At 35.6% G+C, this 18,836-nt stretch overlaps 4 protein-coding genes across 11 annotated transcripts in view; 3 read left to right on the top strand and 1 right to left on the bottom strand.

Moving 5' to 3' along the window:
• slc4a5a (solute carrier family 4 member 5a) overlaps nt 1-3,851 on the top strand; it is a 44,489-nt gene extending 40,638 nt beyond the window's left edge. The window contains exons 26-28 of one of the 2 annotated variants that reach the window (XM_048187271.1): nt 346-519; nt 782-837; nt 2,681-3,851. In XM_048187271.1, the coding sequence (XP_048043228.1) occupies nt 346-519; nt 782-837; nt 2,681-2,861 (411 nt within the window). In that variant the 3' untranslated portion in view covers nt 2,862-3,851. The remainder of the gene's footprint in view (nt 1-345; nt 520-781; nt 838-2,680) is intronic. The other variant, XM_048187270.1, reaches the window with a different exon arrangement.
• Nucleotides 3,852-3,922: 71 nt separating this feature from the next.
• Nucleotides 3,923-7,564, bottom strand: ogfod2 (2-oxoglutarate and iron-dependent oxygenase domain containing 2). Of its 6 annotated transcripts, none has more exons than XM_048187279.1 (8): nt 7,546-7,564; nt 7,091-7,169; nt 6,948-7,004; nt 6,742-6,852; nt 6,561-6,660; nt 6,335-6,459; nt 5,938-6,195; nt 3,923-4,385 (listed from the first exon to the last, which is right to left on the bottom strand). In XM_048187279.1, exons 3-8 carry the CDS (start codon nt 6,990-6,992, stop codon nt 4,113-4,115), a joined length of 912 nt encoding a protein of 303 aa, XP_048043236.1. In that variant the 5' UTR covers nt 6,993-7,004; nt 7,091-7,169; nt 7,546-7,564; the 3' UTR covers nt 3,923-4,112. The 6 variants fall into 6 exon arrangements, with proteins under 6 accessions (XP_048043236.1, XP_048043233.1, XP_048043234.1 ...); XM_048187276.1 differs by lacking the exon at nt 7,546-7,564 and adding an exon at nt 7,320-7,534 and having other exon boundaries at nt 6,948-6,996; XM_048187277.1 differs by lacking the exon at nt 7,546-7,564 and adding an exon at nt 7,320-7,532.
• A 9-nt stretch (nt 7,565-7,573) lies between these two features.
• zgc:113436 (uncharacterized protein LOC503528 homolog) lies at nt 7,574-11,190 on the top strand. The gene is made up of 8 exons (XM_048187272.1): nt 7,574-7,912; nt 8,439-8,632; nt 8,741-8,852; nt 8,942-9,083; nt 9,157-9,211; nt 9,297-9,554; nt 9,655-9,771; nt 9,962-11,190. Exons 1-8 carry the CDS (start codon nt 7,744-7,746, stop codon nt 10,214-10,216), a joined length of 1,302 nt encoding a protein of 433 aa, XP_048043229.1. The 5' UTR covers nt 7,574-7,743; the 3' UTR covers nt 10,217-11,190.
• A 706-nt stretch (nt 11,191-11,896) lies between these two features.
• Nucleotides 11,897-18,157, top strand: abcb9 (ATP-binding cassette, sub-family B (MDR/TAP), member 9). Of its 2 annotated transcripts, XM_048187269.1 has the most exons (12): nt 11,897-12,025; nt 12,533-13,057; nt 14,065-14,179; nt 14,322-14,452; nt 14,907-15,112; nt 15,324-15,521; nt 15,708-15,836; nt 15,913-16,101; nt 16,667-16,840; nt 17,062-17,221; nt 17,415-17,551; nt 17,647-18,157. In XM_048187269.1, exons 2-12 carry the CDS (start codon nt 12,706-12,708, stop codon nt 17,953-17,955), a joined length of 2,100 nt encoding a protein of 699 aa, XP_048043226.1. In that variant the 5' UTR covers nt 11,897-12,025; nt 12,533-12,705; the 3' UTR covers nt 17,956-18,157. The 2 variants fall into 2 exon arrangements, with proteins under 2 accessions (XP_048043226.1, XP_048043225.1); XM_048187268.1 differs by having other exon boundaries at nt 11,995-13,057.
• The last annotated feature ends 679 nt before the right edge of the window (nt 18,158-18,836 follow it).

Genomic DNA, 18,836 nt, shown 5'->3' with positions numbered 1-18,836 from the left:
TCAAAGGCATTTTGTTTTTTTGGTGCACAAAAAGTATTCTCGTCACTTCATAACATTAAGTTTGAATAACTGTAGTCACATGAACCGTTTTAAATGTCTTTAGTAGCTTTCTGGGCATCTGAAAGTGTTAATTATCTTGCTGGCAATGCAGGCCTCACTGAGCCATCGGATTTTATGAAAAATATCTTAATTTGTGTTCCGAAGATGAACGAAGGTTTTATGGGTGTGAAACAACATGAGGGTGAGTAATTAATGACAGAATTTTCATTTTTGGGTGAACTAACCCTTTGCGGACAGTGAACATTCAAGATAAAAACAAACAGTTTCTGTCTCTCGATCCCTCAGATTCTTGGTCTCATGGTGGTACGAAAGATGTTGGACATGGTCTTTTCTCAACACGATCTGGCATGGCTGGACGATATCCTGCCTGAGAAGGAAAAGAAGAAAAAGGGGGATGAAAAGAAGAACGCCAATAAGGACAAAAAGAAAGGCAAAGCAGCAGATGATGGTGAAGAAGATGTAAGTGTTTAAGTAGTCTAAATACTCAAAGACAGATACCCAGGCTGCTGGGATTTAAATGAGAGGTTGCTGACTTGACTTATGTCATCTTTGGTCTTCACCCAAAATGGTCTATATTTCAATGATGGTTGAGATCCACTATTGCATTGTGTTTCACTAGTGCCACCTTCTGGTGGAGAAGAGCCTCATGAGTGTACCGTTCAAATTTGACACATTCTGCACATGCATATATACTTATCTTCCTCCGTTCTTTGGCCCACAGGACAAGTATCAACCTTATACAAACTGCTCCCCCGGTGATTCAGACTTGGATCGCAGGTACTGTGTGCTCAAACTACACGTTCCCTACCGTGACCTCCTACAGGCGCCAGACTCCAACTCAGAGTGGGCGGCACGATGCCAACCAGGCAGTTACTACCACTGATACTGACTTTATTAGATTTTAAAAAAAAGAGCATTTCCTCTTAAATACACTAACACTCATTACCACTTTATATTTAATATTACTAAATAATGCATTAATATTTATGTAGAAGTAGATGACATAGTTGAGAGGCAGCTAAGGATATTAAATGTATAACTGCCAAGACCAATAAAATGGCCATGCAAGCCCCCTGTATACAGTATTTTGCCATATATTATCTGAGTATCTACCTATGGATTTTTGCCTTGCCATGCGCTTTGAAGCAATGCAGATAGAATTGTTTTCATGCATCCACCAGTATTTTACTCTGCATGCTATTTTAAAAAAATGTATAATTTATTGTGTCATGCATAGGTGTTTTTACATTGCTTACATTTTCACATCCAAAGAAACGGCACACATAAATAATTATTAAACCCGCATAATAAGATGTGGGTACAGATTCCGTTTATTTATCTGAAATACTGGGAAAGATGCCAGTGAGAAAAGTTATATGAATAAATATAATGTACCCTACTTGGTTTACCTTTTTTTTTTTTTTTAAGTAGATATAAAGATACAAATTTTGGTTGTTTCTTTCTCCTGTGTGATTGTGGTCCCAATAAGAGTGCTTATACAGATTGTACCAGATTTTCTAAGTTGTTGTTTTTTTTGTTTTTGTTTTTGCGCTTTATGAAGGTTTCCCAGCATGGTTTCTCTCACACTATATCCATAACCCATTTACTTACCCAAATGCATTCCTCTGTATCACTCTGATGTAAAAATGTAAAATCTGCTGGGTTTCATGTCTGCATTGCTGTTCAGGGGGCATGGTTTGGATGAAGTGTTCACTTTAATGAAGGTTGAATTTGTTAACATTAGTTATTGCATCAGGTATTATGTTCAGTATTATAACTTATATATAAAATATATTATTGTTCATAATAGTCTTTATAAAAATACTTACTACTAAAGGTTTGGGGTCAGTAAGGTTTTTTAATTAATACTGTTTTCAGCAAAGACACATTTAAAGACTTTTACATTGTTACAAAAAGTTGTATTTTGATCAAATAAATGCTGCCTTGGTGATGGTGCCCTGGCATTCTCATCAAAAAAAATTTAATATATTACTTTATATTCTATATTTAAATGTTAAAAATATATTAGAAATGTCTAATGTAGAAATGAACATTAACCAATAACCAAAATTATATTATGATTCCTAATGCATTAACTAATGTTAATGTAGAACCTTATTGTTAATTTCTCTAGTAATTATCACATTAAAACACTTTAGTTATCTCCTTAGCACATAATATGAAACACATAGGACATCATACTGAGCCTTCTTTCTGATTTGGGTGTGCCCTGATCCAAAGTCTTTCCCCTGAAACATTTGTGCAGTCACACCATCTCTGTCACCTGCATCTGTAAACTTAAGAAATGCACTCTATTTTACAGTACAGTATGTGCACTTGTGTGTACTTACAGTGTACTTACCTAAGAAAGTACTGGCTAATATAAAGTAACTACATGGGTTAGGGTTAGGGGTAGGTTCAGGGTTATTACCCAGTTATTGTAATTACTAAAATAAGTACATAGTATGTACATAAGGGAACAGGACTGTAAAATAAAGTGCTACCATCTTAATACAGACTCCTTGGTCCCCATCCTGATTCTCAGCTGTACCTCCTCCCTGTCATGACCCTCTCCTCTTACTCCTCCTCACTCATGTAACTGGAAGTTGCCATTCCACAGCATCACTCTGCACCTGAAGATCTCCTGTCCGTCATCCCCGGCGATGCCACTGGCCAGAGGGATGTCTTGCCCCGTGCCCCAGGTGAAGATTGAGATGGATTCGGACTATGACGAAACAGACATTAACCCTAGAGGCAGACACAGGGATCACAGGGACATGAGCAGCGAAACAACACTATAATGTTGGTTCTCCAGTTGTGGAACTGTGAACAGTGTGGAACATTAGACACTCTGTCTCCGCTTGTTTGAAACTCCTGTGTTGTTCATGTTTAACTTATGATACAGAGTGGATCAGACAGCACTTTATAGCACAACTGTGACGTGGCATAAGAAGTCAGTAGTAAACATAAGGGTAAACATTGAGCCAGAGTGTATAATTTTTGCTACGTATGCATCAAACACGGATTTCTGTTTCTTATTTTAAAAGCCAAAGAAATTAAAACTTAGTGCAAATTCAGTCAGTTTTACTGACAATGGAATCAATATAACACCATAAATAATGTAAAAACTAGATCAACTTTATATTCAAGATTCCAGTATCTTTGATATGATGATTATAGGGATTAATTATGATTTTGTTTTCCCCTGTAACTGCTTATACCTTTGGGTCTAGTGGTGTTGTCTTTCTCCGAAGTCATGCTTTTCCTTGCTTTCCCTTTCTTTTCCTGCTTATAACACTCAAAAAAGTTGGGGAAAAGAAACAACCAAAAAAAAGAAAAAAAGAAAAAAAAGCTTTGAAATAACAAATGAAACAGATTTTGGCCTTTCTTTTTTTTTTTTTTTTTTGCTTGAACGTTTCAAAATGCTTGTGTGAGCTGTGTTAGGTATTAATACAGATGTTTTCTCTGTATTTTTATATTCTGTGCATGAATATATGTAACTGGGCAGGTTGCAAATGATGGATGTTGGCTGACATGAGATTTAACCTCTTAAGGAAAAAGAACTGTTTTAAGATGCAATAATTGTCTCCTGATAACTTGAATTCTGGTAAAGGGTTAAAAATTAAGATTAAAAATATTTATTGAAATTAATGTTTTTGTACATATAAGCCATATACATTAGAATGTTTTTGTTGTTGTTGTTTATCATATTTTATTGTACATCTCAAATCCCTTGTGTGTGTGTATATATATATATATATATATATATATATATATATATATATATATATATATATATATATATAAACAATACATCCTAAGATAAGACATTGACTAAAGTAGCAGGCTTAAAACCACTACATTCACAATCAGTTGAATATTTAATCAGGTCATTTACAGTCAAAATGACTCAAGAACAAAAACACTTACACCTTTGGTACTGATTTAGAAAAAGGCACAATGGACCAAATCAAATTTTAATCCTGATTGCCAACCTCTGAGCAAAGGACCATAAATTAGACAAAAACAGCACCCATATGCACTGAACAACATCATGTTAAAGAACATGACACAATCCTACTAGTGTCATCATCAGGGTCCATGGTGAAGCCATCACTGAAACCGTTACTCTCCACTAGCGTGGGTCTCTTACCACACATAGGGCAGAGTTTGTTTCTCTCGTGTGAAGCTCGCATCCATATGATCAGGTTCCAGCGTGTGCCTGAAGAGATAGGCAGAGCGCCGTGCATGTGCTGGCCCCTGTGAAGCAGACCCTCAGTTACGTGATGCTCCACTTCCACACACTCCGTCTCACTCAGAGGCACCTGAGACAAACGCACACAATCAGAACACTGTAAATACATCTTTAACGTGCATTACTAGGCCGCATGCTTGTGCTGCCCACTGTTTCTTCCAAAACTGTCAGTGTCTTTGTAAAGTGAACTAATGTGTTCTATAATCATGAAATAAAATCTCTTGAAGAAATTGTTTGCTTGTTCTTTTAGGGTAGGTGAATGGGGAATGTTAAGATACTTAAGTTATCAAAATACCAGTAACACTTTACAATAAGGTTTCATTAGTTAACATTTTTATTTAACATGAACTAAGAATGAACAATACTTCTACAGCGGTTATTAGTATTTGTTAATGTTAATTTCAACATTTACTAAAACATTACTAAAATCAAAATTTGTATTTGTTAACATTAGTTAATGCACTGTGAACCAACATGAACAGCTGGATTTTATTAACTAATATTAACAAAGATTAATAAATACTGTAACAAATGTATTGCTCATTGTTAGTTCATGTTAGTTAATACATTAACTAATGTTAACAAATTAGACCTTATTGTAAAGTGTTACCAAAACACCTATTATAAAATCTATATAAATATATTATATAAAAAAATAAATAAAATTAAAATTAAATCTAAAAATCAGAAATAAAATATTTATTTTAGTTTTTATTGACATTAAGAGAATTTCAAATTAACATGCCTGGGAATGGACCCCTATATACACTCAAACCAAAAATTATTCAGACATTTTTGATATTTTTGATATATTTTTACTAGTGGGTGCAGGACACTATAGGCCATTTATATAAGTGAGAATAGCAAAATAAAGTAAGCTGTGACAAAGTAAGCTGTACCCAAAAATTCTTCGTACAGTGGACTACCAGTAAAACTGATAAAAATTTGGAACCAAAAATTATTCAGACACTTTGATCTGACCATGTTTTGCTTAAGTGTTATCTGATGTAATTAAGATTTTTTTTTTTTTTTTTTTTCTGACACAGTTTAACTCTGAGATCTTGTCATATTTTATTACCATTTTTTAAACTATAGTGAATAAACTGTATTAATAAATGAAATGTTCAAGGTGTCTGATTAAATTTTGGTTTGACTGTGTGTGTGTGTGTATATATATATATATATATATATATATATATATATATATATATATATATATATATATATATTTAATGGCCAGTTGTGGCCTAATGGTTAGAGAGTTGGACTTGTAACCCGAAGGGTTTGAGTCTCAGCACCGGCAGGAAATGTAGGTGGGGGGAGTGAATGAGCAGGGCTCTCTTCCACTCTCATTACCCACAACTGAGGTGCCCTTGAGCAAGGCACCTAAACCCCAATCGCTCCAGAGGCATCACAGCAAAAATGGCTGCCCACTGCTCTGGGTGTGTGTTCACAGTGTGTGTGTGCACTTGGATGGGTGAAATGCAGAGCACAAATTCCGAGTATGGGACATCATACTTGGCTACACATCACGTCACCTTGCTCTAGGTATCTTTACGAAACAGATTTTCAATTTCTAAGATCACTGTCTGGGAATTCTCAAAAAGCTGTCTTATAAGCACCTGTCTCATGTCTCCAAAGAACAGGTTCCCCTCTGTGAATTCTTTCCCCAGTGATACATTTAGAGTGACTTCAGCGTTGTCATAATGATAGCAAAGTTCCAAGTCTTCACGCATAGCATACTTGACCACGAAAGCCTTGTGACTGTCCAGACAACTTCCTCCACAGTCGCTGTAGAGCAGAGTCGTGAGTGGACGCAGATAGACCTCCCTCAGTGGGGTGATGAAGCTCTCGTCAAAGCCCAGTTCATTAAGAAGAATCTGAATTTGTTTAGATATGTTGTTTTATTATTCTGACAGGCATAAAACAAAGAACAATATTATTCTGCATTTTGATTGTGATGTCAATCACATGAGAACTGGATTAAGTGTATATTGATAAAAATAAAAAAACTTGTACCCCATAATTGTTCATGGTGTTTGGCCTGCCCTTTGGGGCATCAGACTGTTCAAAATGCTCCAGCTCTTCTATAAGGTCCTTACAGAATTCCTCTCGGAACACTGGGAATCTGTAGACTCTTGGTGCTGCAAAATATACAATAAACAGAATTTGTTGACGTGATTTATCTCCCATAATTTGATGGTCAAAAGATTTAAATTGGAGCAGGAGTTAATTAGAAGCTCACCTGCTTCTGTCTGGATGAGTTTCAATAGTCCTTCCACGGTTGCATCACTTGAAGCACAGTATTTTACCATCTGTAAAAGCTCTGGGGCCAGGAATGATTCCTTGCACAGGATACATGTTATTACAGTATATCAATGAACGATTTTGTATCATATACTGCCCGTTCTGCTGATTGTATGTACCTGTAGATGATAAACATGTTGATGTAGAGGTGTATAAATCTCCTTAATGGTAGCTGCTCTCTCTGCTGATTCCAATTTATGATTCTGGCGTCTCTCGATTTCTGCATGAATCTATAAATAAACGACGGAGTAAATAACCACACTTTGACAGCCCTGATCTTCATCGTAACCGCAAGAATGATTTCTGCTCTCGAGAGCTCACTCACCTTTCCAATCACGTCTGTCAACTGAGATTCAGACACACAACCCATGGATCTGAGGATCTTAAGCAAATGTCAATGGTGTTCAGAGAGAAATGGCAAAGTATTTGACATTAAGACATTAGCCAGTGTTGCCGTAGATCACTTACATTTTGATAGTCCTTCCTAAACTGGCTTTCTGAGACGAATCGAACATGAAGCTTGTACTCTTCAAGAAAAATATTATCTCTGAAAAAGCAACTGCATGTGTAAAATCTCTCCATTGTGTATTCAGATTTGCATTTGACTAATCTAAATCTACATACTCTTGTATATTTATACAGACGTAAAATTTACGACCTTTGAAACATTTTAAGCGAACGAGAACACATTGCAGACCTGTTTTGATCAGTCTGAAGTTGAACTGTCAATCTATTCAGAGCTCCGCCTATTCAATGTTTGTTTTGGAACAACCAGAAATATGTCGGTAATGAAACAAACGGCTTCGCTAAAATCAATACATAACTTAAATAATCACATTTGATAACGCTTTAAGTTGTTTTCCATGTATAAATATTCTAAACACATTTTGCATGAGGTCGCATCTAAAAAGAGCAATAAATACCAAGAGTGATAAAATATGTTAAGTTGACTTCCGTGTACGTCCCTCAATTCCTTCCGTCCGACTGTTATTGTATGTATGTGTGTGCACGCGCAAGTTCAAAGCAAATCACGCCTGTTGTTTTGAATTTAAAATTGGACGATTATTTAGCTGTACCTTCTGTTATGTATTTAAAGCCTGTGACCGTATATTCGCAGCAGAATGTTGAGTGTGGACTCGTTGCCAGTTGCCGAAGAAGAGGTGGTGGAGTCCAGCTCAAACAGACTGGGGGACATCTACACTTTTGTTGCCGAGGGCTGTTATCCTCAAACCATGAACCCTATTCGCAAGAAAAATCTCAAAAGATATGCTCAGAAATTTATGATTGAAGGTGATAGCAAAGCTTGCAAATGTTACATTCGGAATGTCAGTAATCTGTCTTTCAGTGTTTTACAGTATTTTCTAGAAACAGTGTTGCAATTTTTAAAGTTAAGATGTTAACTTTATAATATAAACATAATAGATTTTTAGAAAATTATCGGTATGTTGCTGGATATAATTGCATACTTTTTAACCTTTTGTAAACTGTACAATACAAGCGTTTTACATTTTTTTTCTCTATATTTCTTTAATGGCTCTTGGTTTAAAAAAAAAAAAAAGCTACTAATGGGGGTTTCTGAAACTGAATTTACTAGTGTCATATTGTGTGTATTTGTTTATCAACTCAAACATCAGGAGGAGATTTGCATGTTTGAGTTGATAATTTTATCCACTCCTGTCTATTCTAGTATATAAATCTTTAAAAAGCATCATAAACAATGTTCCACACATTTTTAGTGGTCTAGCTCATCTTATGGAGTGATTACTGGTTTATTTCTTTTATTATATCTAAACTTTCTCTGTCATAAATTCTATAGATGGCCGGTTATATTATGTTGGACCGAAGAAAGAAGAAAAGCGAGAAGTAGTGATTGAGGCAGAGCGAAAGAGACAGATATTCCTGGAGTGTCACTTCAATGACATTGGGCATCACCTGGGACAGAAAAAGACAGTTCACAGGATTCAGAGTAAATACTACTGGCTTGGCATTGTCAAGGATGTTGTGGATTGGGTATGCTGTGGATGTCACTATCCTGACCTTTCAGGAATGGATGTGCTTGTCATTGTCATATTATTCATTCATACCTTTATCTACATATCATTGAATCATCTGTTTCAGATTAAAGTATGTGAAACTTGTCAACACACCAAGCGGAATAAAAACCTGGCCAGGACGGTACGACCCATCAAGGTGGATGGTCCGTGGGACATTTTGGCCATTGAAATAATTGGTAAAAGTTTGTAAGAGACTTTTAAGAAGACTAATCTGTTAGCGGGACATATTTCTAGATCGTAACCAAATGTCTTTATTTGAAAACAGGTCCATTCCCAGGCACTATACATGGAGGGAATACACACATTGTTATTATTACAGATTACTACAGTAAATGGGTAGAGGCCTTTCCTGTACAAAAGAAAGATGGTCTCTGTATTGCACGATGCATTTCATCATCTATTTGCAGGTGAGGTTACATTGCACCTCTAATAAAGAATTAATATGCTGAAATGCTAAAAAAAAAAATTATTTTTCTCCAGATTTGGCCCTGCAAAGACAATATTTTGCTCTCAAAGTGCTGACTTCTGTGAGGAGGTGAAAACATTTGTCAATATACCAACCTTTTATGCAAAACAGGGGATTAACTCTATTTTCACAGCATTATTATTGATTATTTTAGGTTACAAAGCACCTGTGTGACCGGTGGAACATAGCATTAAGAGTGCTGCCAGTAGACCAGCCGCAGAGGAACGCACTGTATGATCGCAGCAGTAATCTGCTGAGAGATGCCATAAAACAGATGGTGGTGGAGAAACAGGTAGAATGGGATGATTTTCTTGATCCAGTTTTGGCCATCTTCAGGACGTCAGTCAACCCTACGACAAAATTTACACCACACTTTTTAATGTTTAACAGAAAAGCCAGCATATCTAATGAGGTAAGAGAATTAACTTTTCTTCGTGATTCACTGATTAATACAGTAAGCAATAAGTTACACTGACTGAATTGCTATTTCTGTTCGTTCTTTTTTTTTTAAGACAAAATTTGATCCTCTTAGTTGCTATCCGGACCAGGAGGAGGATACCCTTAATGAAGAGGACACAAACTCTTTTCTTTCCTCCATGCAGGAGCAACAGAACAACATCAAACAGCTGGTAAAGTCTTAGCATTTGTTTGTGTGGCTAAAATCTTGTTCAGTCCCATTATTTAATAATAGATCAGTTAGACTAGTGTCCCGTTCTTCGTGGTGCATGTGTAACTACTAGCGTTTATTCAAAAAGCATGTCTAAAAACACTGATTTTAATGATCAGTTTCCTGATAATGTTCTTTTTGTCTATACACAGGTAGTTACAAATATGAATGTCGCCTACAGACAAGAAAAGAAAAATGCAAAACGCAAGGCTAGAAACATGCCCTCCATCACTCTCACTGTGACCGACCCTTTGTTCAGCACAGAGGAATCGCCCTCAGCAAAAAAGCTTAAGGAAAGCCTGTACTTGTCCTTTCCAGTAGAGACTGTCCTAACCACAATACAGAATGTACCTGAAGCCAAGAAGAATGGCTTAGAATATCCTCTAACAGACACTGATGTGCACTGAAAATCGCTTTTGATGGGACTGATCACTATCCGCAAAGTGTATTTGCATAGACTACAGCTTGAAGACCAGTAAGGTGGTCCACAGAGAGCATATCAAGTAGATGAACTCATGCTCACTTTCTGTTTCAGCACATAAATGTAGCACGAATAAAATCTTGTATTTCAGCTCGAGGCGTTCATTGACACTAATGATGGTCTTAGATTGTGCTTATTATTTTACAGAATAGTATTTTTTACAAAGTGAGGTCATTATGTTAGTCGTTCACTGAACTACACACCCAAAGATGTTTCTTTTGCTTAGGTGACTCATGTCCCAGAACACATTTTTATCTGTATTTCCTTGGATGAGTCATCTGAAGTACAGAGATTTCAGTATTATCTGTAAAAATGTTGTGTAAACATTAACTTTGAAGGTTATAATATTCAGTGCTCATTATCACAGAAAATAGTTATTAGTTGTTGTTTTGCCTAACTTGTTTTTTTTTTTTTTTGGTCTCAAATGGTAATAAATGGATTTGTTAATCAGTTATTCAATCAGCTTTGCGGCCAGTGTGATGCATTACGTGCAACTTTCTGTTTGCCTTTGAAATAACAGTTGAAACAAAGGTGCAAGAATGCAGCCGCAGATTGCAGCAGATTTCACCATAGAGCTGACCTCATCTTGTTACTTGTGTCATTTGGACAGCCTACAAAGTGGCGACATGTCTTTAAAGTGAAGCCGTTTAATGTTGAAACACTGTGTTCTCATTTAAAATTGTGTATTCGCACATCCATTGTAAAACATTTTTGTTAATTTTATGCTAAAAACTGACAGCTGAAAAAGTAGCCTACACTTTAGTATACTTAAAAAAAAAAAAGAGAGAGAGAGAGAGTATATTATGGAATTAAATGCAAACTTAATGTAATGTTTTGGACATTTAAATGTTACTTAAAATGAAATTTAGTTTGAATTTATATTAAATGCAATTTGTTGAACTCTAGTGTTTTTTTTTTTCTTTTACCCAATTAAGTAGGACTTAAGTACTATATATATACTTTGATATTTACTTATGGTCTTTGAAATATTGTTAAAGAGTGCCAAATGTACTGTACTAACTAGCATTTATTGCAAACTAAAATATAACAATGTAATTTTTAAACTTGTATTTTATGCATTATATATTTATGTATATTATATCTGTAACTATACAAATTTTGTAATCATGAAGTTGCAATTTAGTACATTTAAAACATTAACTTTAAATAACAATTCTAACATCAAAATAAGAGTACTTAATTTTTTTATTTAAACAATGATTTAAAAAAGTAAAACTTTTAATATGAATCTATTACTTTTATAAACGTTTACTAAAGTGTTTTGAAGAACAGTCATGGAAGTGTAATCTCTTCAAGCCATATATTTCATTGATAATAAATCTGAGAGTAGTTTTTTTAAATATACTTTTAAGATTTGAAGTACACAACAACTGCACATACAATATTTTTTCTCAAGGGTATTTTATTGTCTTAAATTTTAATTCCATTTTTTACACTGCATTGTAACTTACAGTTAGTAGTAGTTTTTCACTGGAACACTTATTTACTTTCCTTTTAAAATGCAACTTTTGGAGATACAATACAGACAATGATATCCATGTTAAAAGTGACCTGTATTGTTGATGTAAATCTCTTCACGCGCATTCCCTCAAAATATGTAAATACTTGTGTGTTTCGCCAATGTGACCAGAGCCCTCTCTGATTGGCCAGTTTTCGCGGAGGCGGGGCTTCAGTATTGTATCCTTTTCCCCCTTCCTGTTATTGCGCCGCACTGGTAAGGAGAGACGATGGATGTTGACTTGAAATTATGGGACTAATATGAGTTTTATTATCGTACCGGGAATGTTGATTTACAAAGGAAACAATGAGCTGATTTTTAGACGGAAAATCTTAGGATTTGCATATAGATGTTCTTTAATTCCCTTAATGAATGAGTCTGTGTTAGTACCGGGTGTCAAGCTGCGCAGGCCAGCGAATCAGATTAACAGGCGCAGTATATTGACATAGACTTTGTTTCACGCGCGCTCCTTTTATCAAACCAGACCTGTCAATCTGGTTTCACGCTGCTGTGTCATTTACCTACTCTATACAAATCACCTCCATATAGAATTTTGCTGCTAACTTTTACCTAGGAGAGCAAGTCTGTGTGGTGCACTCTTCAACAGGTGTAGGAAAATGAGGGTTGCTGTGATTCTTAGTGGCAACCTGGTTTTCATACTAGTGGATATTGTGGTCACTACAATCTTGTATGTTCATGGATCAAGTCTTGATATATTTTCAGATGAATTAGCAGACTTTGACATACACTGCTCAACACTGGACTTGTGGGGAACCGTTCTCATACGGATCAGTCTTCTTTTCGGGGCCTCTATTGGGGTGTTCTTTAACAGGAGCGATGGTCCACGGAGGGTGTCAAACCTGGGGACTCTGGTTGCCCTCATTTGCCTTACCAACATGACTTATGCTCTGGCCAAGTTGTTGATGCTTTCTGAACAAGGAGCTCTGATGTATGATCCCTGGTTCCTCAGTTTGTTCTGCTGGACTTGTGCATCAGCAATAGGCATCATGATCTCATGGAATCTGCTGTCACAGACTTCCAATGCTGTGTCTGACAAAGAGGATAGCGAGGAGACAGAGAGGTTGGTGGATGGCATTGAAACAGAAGATGAATCTAGTGAGAAAGGCAGGAAAGCAAGCAAAGAGCCTCCTCATTCAGGCGCCACAATCGGCCGTCTGTTGTCATACTGTAAGAAGGACTCTGGCTTGCTGGCCATTGCTTTCTTCTTTCTTCTCCTCTCTGCTGTGTGTAAGTTCACTCTCAACAGTTTCTCACAGCTATGACTTAAATAATCTAAGAAATATAATAAATTAATTCCATGGATATTTCATGAGGTTGACTTGTGTTGAACAATAGGTCTTGCTAATGTTGTTCTCTATGACTCTCTAATATTTAATATGAATGAACAATGCTTTTAAGACTAAAAGTGAACACTTATTTTAGTATCATTAATAAATGCTGTAAAAAATATTGATTGATATCGACTCATGAGGTATGATGAATTAAACATTGATCTTATAGACCTTATTGTAAAGTGTTACCAAACTTTTTTTTTAACGTTTTGAAAGAAGTCTCTTATACTCATCAAGACTGCATTTATTTGATGAAAAATACAGTAAAATAGTAATATTGTGAAATATTAAAATACTTATTTTTATTTTGATATTAAAATGTAATTTTTTCCTGTGATGCGAATTTCAGCAGCCATTCTTCAGTGTCACATGATCCTTCAGAAATCATTCTGATATGATGATTTTGGTGCTTAAGAATCATTTGTTATTATTATCAATGTTAAAAACAGTTTTTTTTTCCTTTTTTTTTTTTTGATGAATCCTTCAAAAGAACAGCATTTTTTTTAAATGCTAAAAATACACTTTTGGTCAATTTAATGCATCCTTGCTCCATAAAAGTATTAATTTCTTTAAAAAAAAAATCTTACTGACCCCAAACGTTTGAACAGTAGTGTGTATAAAAGTTTTTATGTACCTTTTTCACTCATACAGACGCTTTCATCATATTCACCCCAGCAGTTGTGGATTTCTAAACTTAACGGTCTGAGTACAGTTAGATTGCACATCATTGCAGTGTTATGTTATAATTGCTCTAACATTTACTCTAGTCATTACATGCTTGTGAATGCCTTGATGTGTCACACTTTGAGGGTTGCACATCTAGCACCTTATTTTGTTTAACAGATTGTCCTCACTTCTAGTGCTTTTCAGCACAAAGTTAATGTTTTATTTCCCTCTCCATAGGTGAAGCTTTTATACCTTTTTACACGGGTCAAGCAATAGATAGCATAGTTATCCAGAAAAGCATGGCTCAATTTGCCAAACCAATGATTACTCTCAGTGTTTTGGCTTTGGTCAGGTGAGCAATTCTGGATTTGATTCTTTTTTATAGACAGCACTATAGAGATTTCATGAAACAAATCCCTTTCTTTTTTACGTTTTAATCCATGTTATATGATGTCCTTTGAAAATGTATCACTTTTTTTGTTTTGCTTTTATAGCTCCATAGCCATTGGGTTTCGTGGAGGAGTCTTTTCCATTACATTTGCCAGGTTGAACATTCGGCTTCGGAACCTTCTCTTCAGATCACTAATGCATCAAGACATTGGGTTTTTTGATGCCAACCATACAGGTAACATTATAGCACCAATCACAGCTTTCATCAAACATAGTTCCTTATATTTGACCCAAAACATGTATACTTATCTAAGAAATGGAAAAAGAGAGGCAAGGCCAGCACTTTATTGATATTACACAAACATCCAGCCTAAACCACTTTGATACTGTAATTTTACATACTGAACTTCAGTTAGTCTTCTTTTTCACATCTATTTGCATACTGAATTGTGATTGGCCTTGTCTTCTTTGCTTCTTGTGTGCAGCCGACAAAAAATCCTATATAGGTTTTTATTTACAAAGAAACCAAAACCTAAATCATAAGCTTACCTGTAATTTAATACTATTATTTTGCTGCCTTCAAGAAATTCTAATTTTAACATTACTGTATCAAAAGACCACTTGGACCAGTGAAAGACATTCAGTACAAAAGACATAAATGATTCAGCTCTCAATGGTTTGCCTTACAGGTGACATTACCTCTAGACTTACCTCAGACACTACTCAAGTGAGTGACCTCATCTCACAAAATGTAAACCTGTTCCTGCGTAGCTTTGTGAAAGCTGTGGGCATCTTCATATTCATGTTTGGGATGTCCTGGAAGCTGTCTGTAGTCACCATCATGGGTTTCCCATATATAGCTGTGGTCTCCAAACTGTATGGAGAGTATTACAAGGCAAGTTATGCATTTGCAAATACTTTGCTTGTATGGAAAATAATAGAAAGTGGTGCATTGTAGTATATAGTAGCATATAGTCAATTTTATATTGTTTCATTACTCACAAATGCACATTATACTGTGTATATAATAGCATTTTTTCATGCACTGATACAAAATATGTACTCTTACAAAAAGATTAACATTACACATTGTTGATGTTCAACAGAAATTAACCAAAGAAGTTCAGACAGCACTGGCTCAGGCCAATAAAGTGGCTGAGGAAACAATATCAGCCATGAGAACAGTGCGAAGTTTTGCTAATGAGGATCAGGAGGCAGACTCGTACTACAGCAAACTGCAAGAGATGTTCATTCTTAATAAGAAGCAAGCGGTTGCCTATGCCTGCTTCATGTGGTCAAGCTATGTATGTACTGTATCTTGAAGGTTTAACAAAGCCTTCAGTCTTTGTTCTCATAAAATCCTTCGTTATACAGTAACCTTTGCTTCTTGTATCCACAGTATCTCTCAATTAATGCCACATTTAAAGTATTTTAGATGTTCAAGTCCATGTTTACACTGGTTCTTTTTTTTTTATTTCCATTTTTTTTAGATCTCTGAGCTAGCCTTACAAGTCGCAATCCTGTTCTATGGAGGACACCTAGTGGTGACAAATCAGATGAGCGGAGGGACACTTATTTCCTTTGTCATCTATGAGCTGGAGCTTGGAGAGGCCCTGGAGGTACGTTGTTTTTCTTTTAATATGTCCACACCTGACACTCATAAGATGAACTTAAAACATTCTGGTCTTTTTGCAGAGTATATCATCAGTATACACAGGTCTGATGCAAGGCGTTGGCGCTGCAGAGAAAGTGTTTGAATATATTGACCGGAAACCTAAACATGCCCTTGATGGTCAAGAAGCTCCAGAGACACTTCAAGGCCAGGTGGAATTCAAAAATGTGACATTTGCGTATCCAACACGACCAGAGATGGATATATTAAAGGTATTCTTTATTGAAGATATAGATTGTTTTTTTTTTTTTATTAAATATCTTGCCTTTAATTTAATTTACCAACAGGCAAGTATAACACCATATCTTAACCAGGCATAACACATAAATGCTAAAATTCTAAGCTTTTTGTTGTTTTTTGGCCAAATAAAATATGTTCTGATTCATTGGCTGTGACTGTGTCCGTTGAGCCATTCAGTGTGAACAGATAAATAGCTTTTTGCTGGAATCCTATCGCATTTGCACCTTTTTAGGATACTGTGTGAGGGATGATTAATGTTAATGATTTTGGCTGAAAACATAAAGGCTAAACATCTGATTCACATCAAATAGAGATAATATTTTATCACCATTGTGCCCCTGAGCATATCGCGTAACTTAAACTCAGGTTGCTATGGATGACTTGAGTTGGGTGTAGCGATGATTGTCCTTGTATGTAGCGTATTGCAAGAAACTTTATGCTTTTTTAATTTGTTTTACTTTTAAACTGATATGCTAGTGAATCAGTCACAGATTTCCAGGACATGAGTAGGAAACTAAACCCACATTTTCTTCTCAGAATGTATCCTTCAGTCTTCGCCCAGGGCAAGTAACTGCACTGGTAGGGCCCTCTGGTGGTGGAAAAAGCTCATGTGTGTGTTTGCTGGAGAACTTTTATGCCCCTCAGCAAGGCCAAGTGCTTGTGGATGGCCGACCTGTGAACACCTACCAGCACAAATATTATCACTCTAAGGTGGGATATATGCTGAGCTTGATCTGTCATATTGCTTTTTGAATGGATACATTATTTTGTAAATACCATTTTAGAATTTTAATTGTTTTTTATCTGTAATGGTGGTATTTTCAATGCAGCCTGTAGTACACTCTATGACCTTAAGAGGGCAGTAGCTGCTGATAATGCAAATTGTGGTGAAATGGCTAACTACTAACCAAAAGCAATGTTTTTTTTAATAGGTGGCACTGGTGAGTCAGGAGCCTGTTCTGTTTGCCCGCACTGTTCAGATGAATATTTCCTATGGTTTACCTGAAGTTCCTATGGAAGCGGTCATCAGAGCTGCCATTAATGCCAATGCACATGACTTCATAACCGGCCTCTCCACAGGCTATGACACTGGTTAGTTACTTAGTTATTATATTATATTATATGAATTTTACATTATATGTGTCCTAAAACATATTCAGATTCAACACATAAACTTCCATATCTGTCTTGAATGCCTTATGCATTGCTATAATGACCATAATAAATATTCAAACACTTTGAGTTTGACTCATAATTCATCATGCTGCTCTGTCCTTTGTTATAGGGGTCGGAGAGAAGGGCACTCAGCTGTCCGGTGGGCAAAAACAGAGAGTTGCAATTGCTCGGGCTCTCATCAGAAACCCTCGCATTCTCATTTTGGATGAAGCCACAAGTGCACTGGATTCAGAAAGCGAATACATAGTAAGAGATGACTAAATTGAAAGGCTTTGGCTCAAGTGAACTTACTTATTTTTAGTCTTGCGTTAAACTTCATTCATTCTACTACTTTGTTTTAGGTTCAGCAGGCTCTGAACAACTTGATGCAATCGCACACGGTTTTAGTGATTGCCCACAGACTGAGCACAGTTGAGAGAGCAGACAACATCCTAGTGATCGACAAAGGCTCTGTGGTGGAGCAGGGCCCTCATGCTGAACTCATGGCCAGGGGAGGCCTCTACTGGAAGCTGGTGCAGAGGCAGATCCTGGGGACTGAAATAGATGCAGATGGTCACAACCCATCGCCAGCCACACCTTTGGTGCTGAAGGAAGGAGATAAGGAGAGTGGAGAAGACTGTAGTGACACTGAATATGAAGCACGCTACTAAGAGAGACAGTAGACATGTGCTTCATCTGATTGTTGGTATGAAGGCCTTAATCATAGATGTTTTTTTTTGTTTTTTTTGTTTTTGTTTTTTAATGTAATAGTATCTTGGGATATATCACATATTTTGCATGTCAAAGAGTGTTTACTAGACTGGGATACTGCCTTGAATAAAACTTTAAGCAATAAATACTTGATATACTTGATGTACTGTACATTTGTTTAAAATGTAAATATCTTAGATAATTTAATCATATTATAAATCGTAATTATGGAAATAAAATGATTGATGGACAGATCATTCTTTTTATTTATTTATTTTTTTAAATAAAAGTCCTATATACTACTAATACAGTTAATAGTGCATAGTTTATAGTAGTTTACATTATGTAATAATATTTTTAATTAGCTTTTATTTTTTTTCAGCTTTCATTTTAATTTTACTTTAAGTTTTAGTAATGTTGTTATGTGCTTTTGTCATTGTCAAACTATTTAGCTTTCTTTTTTTAAGTTTTAGTTTTTGTTCACTTCAACTTATTTTATTTCAGTTAGTTGCCAATGCAACATTTCTAATTTTTAAAATTTTATATATAAAACATACATAAATTTTTTTATATATAGAATCAGCTTTATTTCAGTTAATTACAATAATTTTAAATAGTTCTAATAGCTTTAGTTAACAGTAGCAATGCTGAAACATGCAATCTTTTGCAATCAAAAGATTACTTAAAAATAATTATGTTATCATTTTTATGAAATCAAATAGATAGATAGATAGATAGATAGATAGATAGATAGACAGATAGACAGACAGACAGATAGATAGATAGATAGATAGATAGATAGATAGATAGATAGATAGATAGATAGATAGATAGATAGATA

This window comes from Megalobrama amblycephala, linkage group LG4, assembly GCF_018812025.1.
Source record: "Megalobrama amblycephala isolate DHTTF-2021 linkage group LG4, ASM1881202v1, whole genome shotgun sequence".
Lineage (NCBI taxonomy): Eukaryota > Metazoa > Chordata > Actinopteri > Cypriniformes > Xenocyprididae > Megalobrama > Megalobrama amblycephala.
This window is presented reverse-complemented; position numbering and strand designations above follow the sequence as displayed.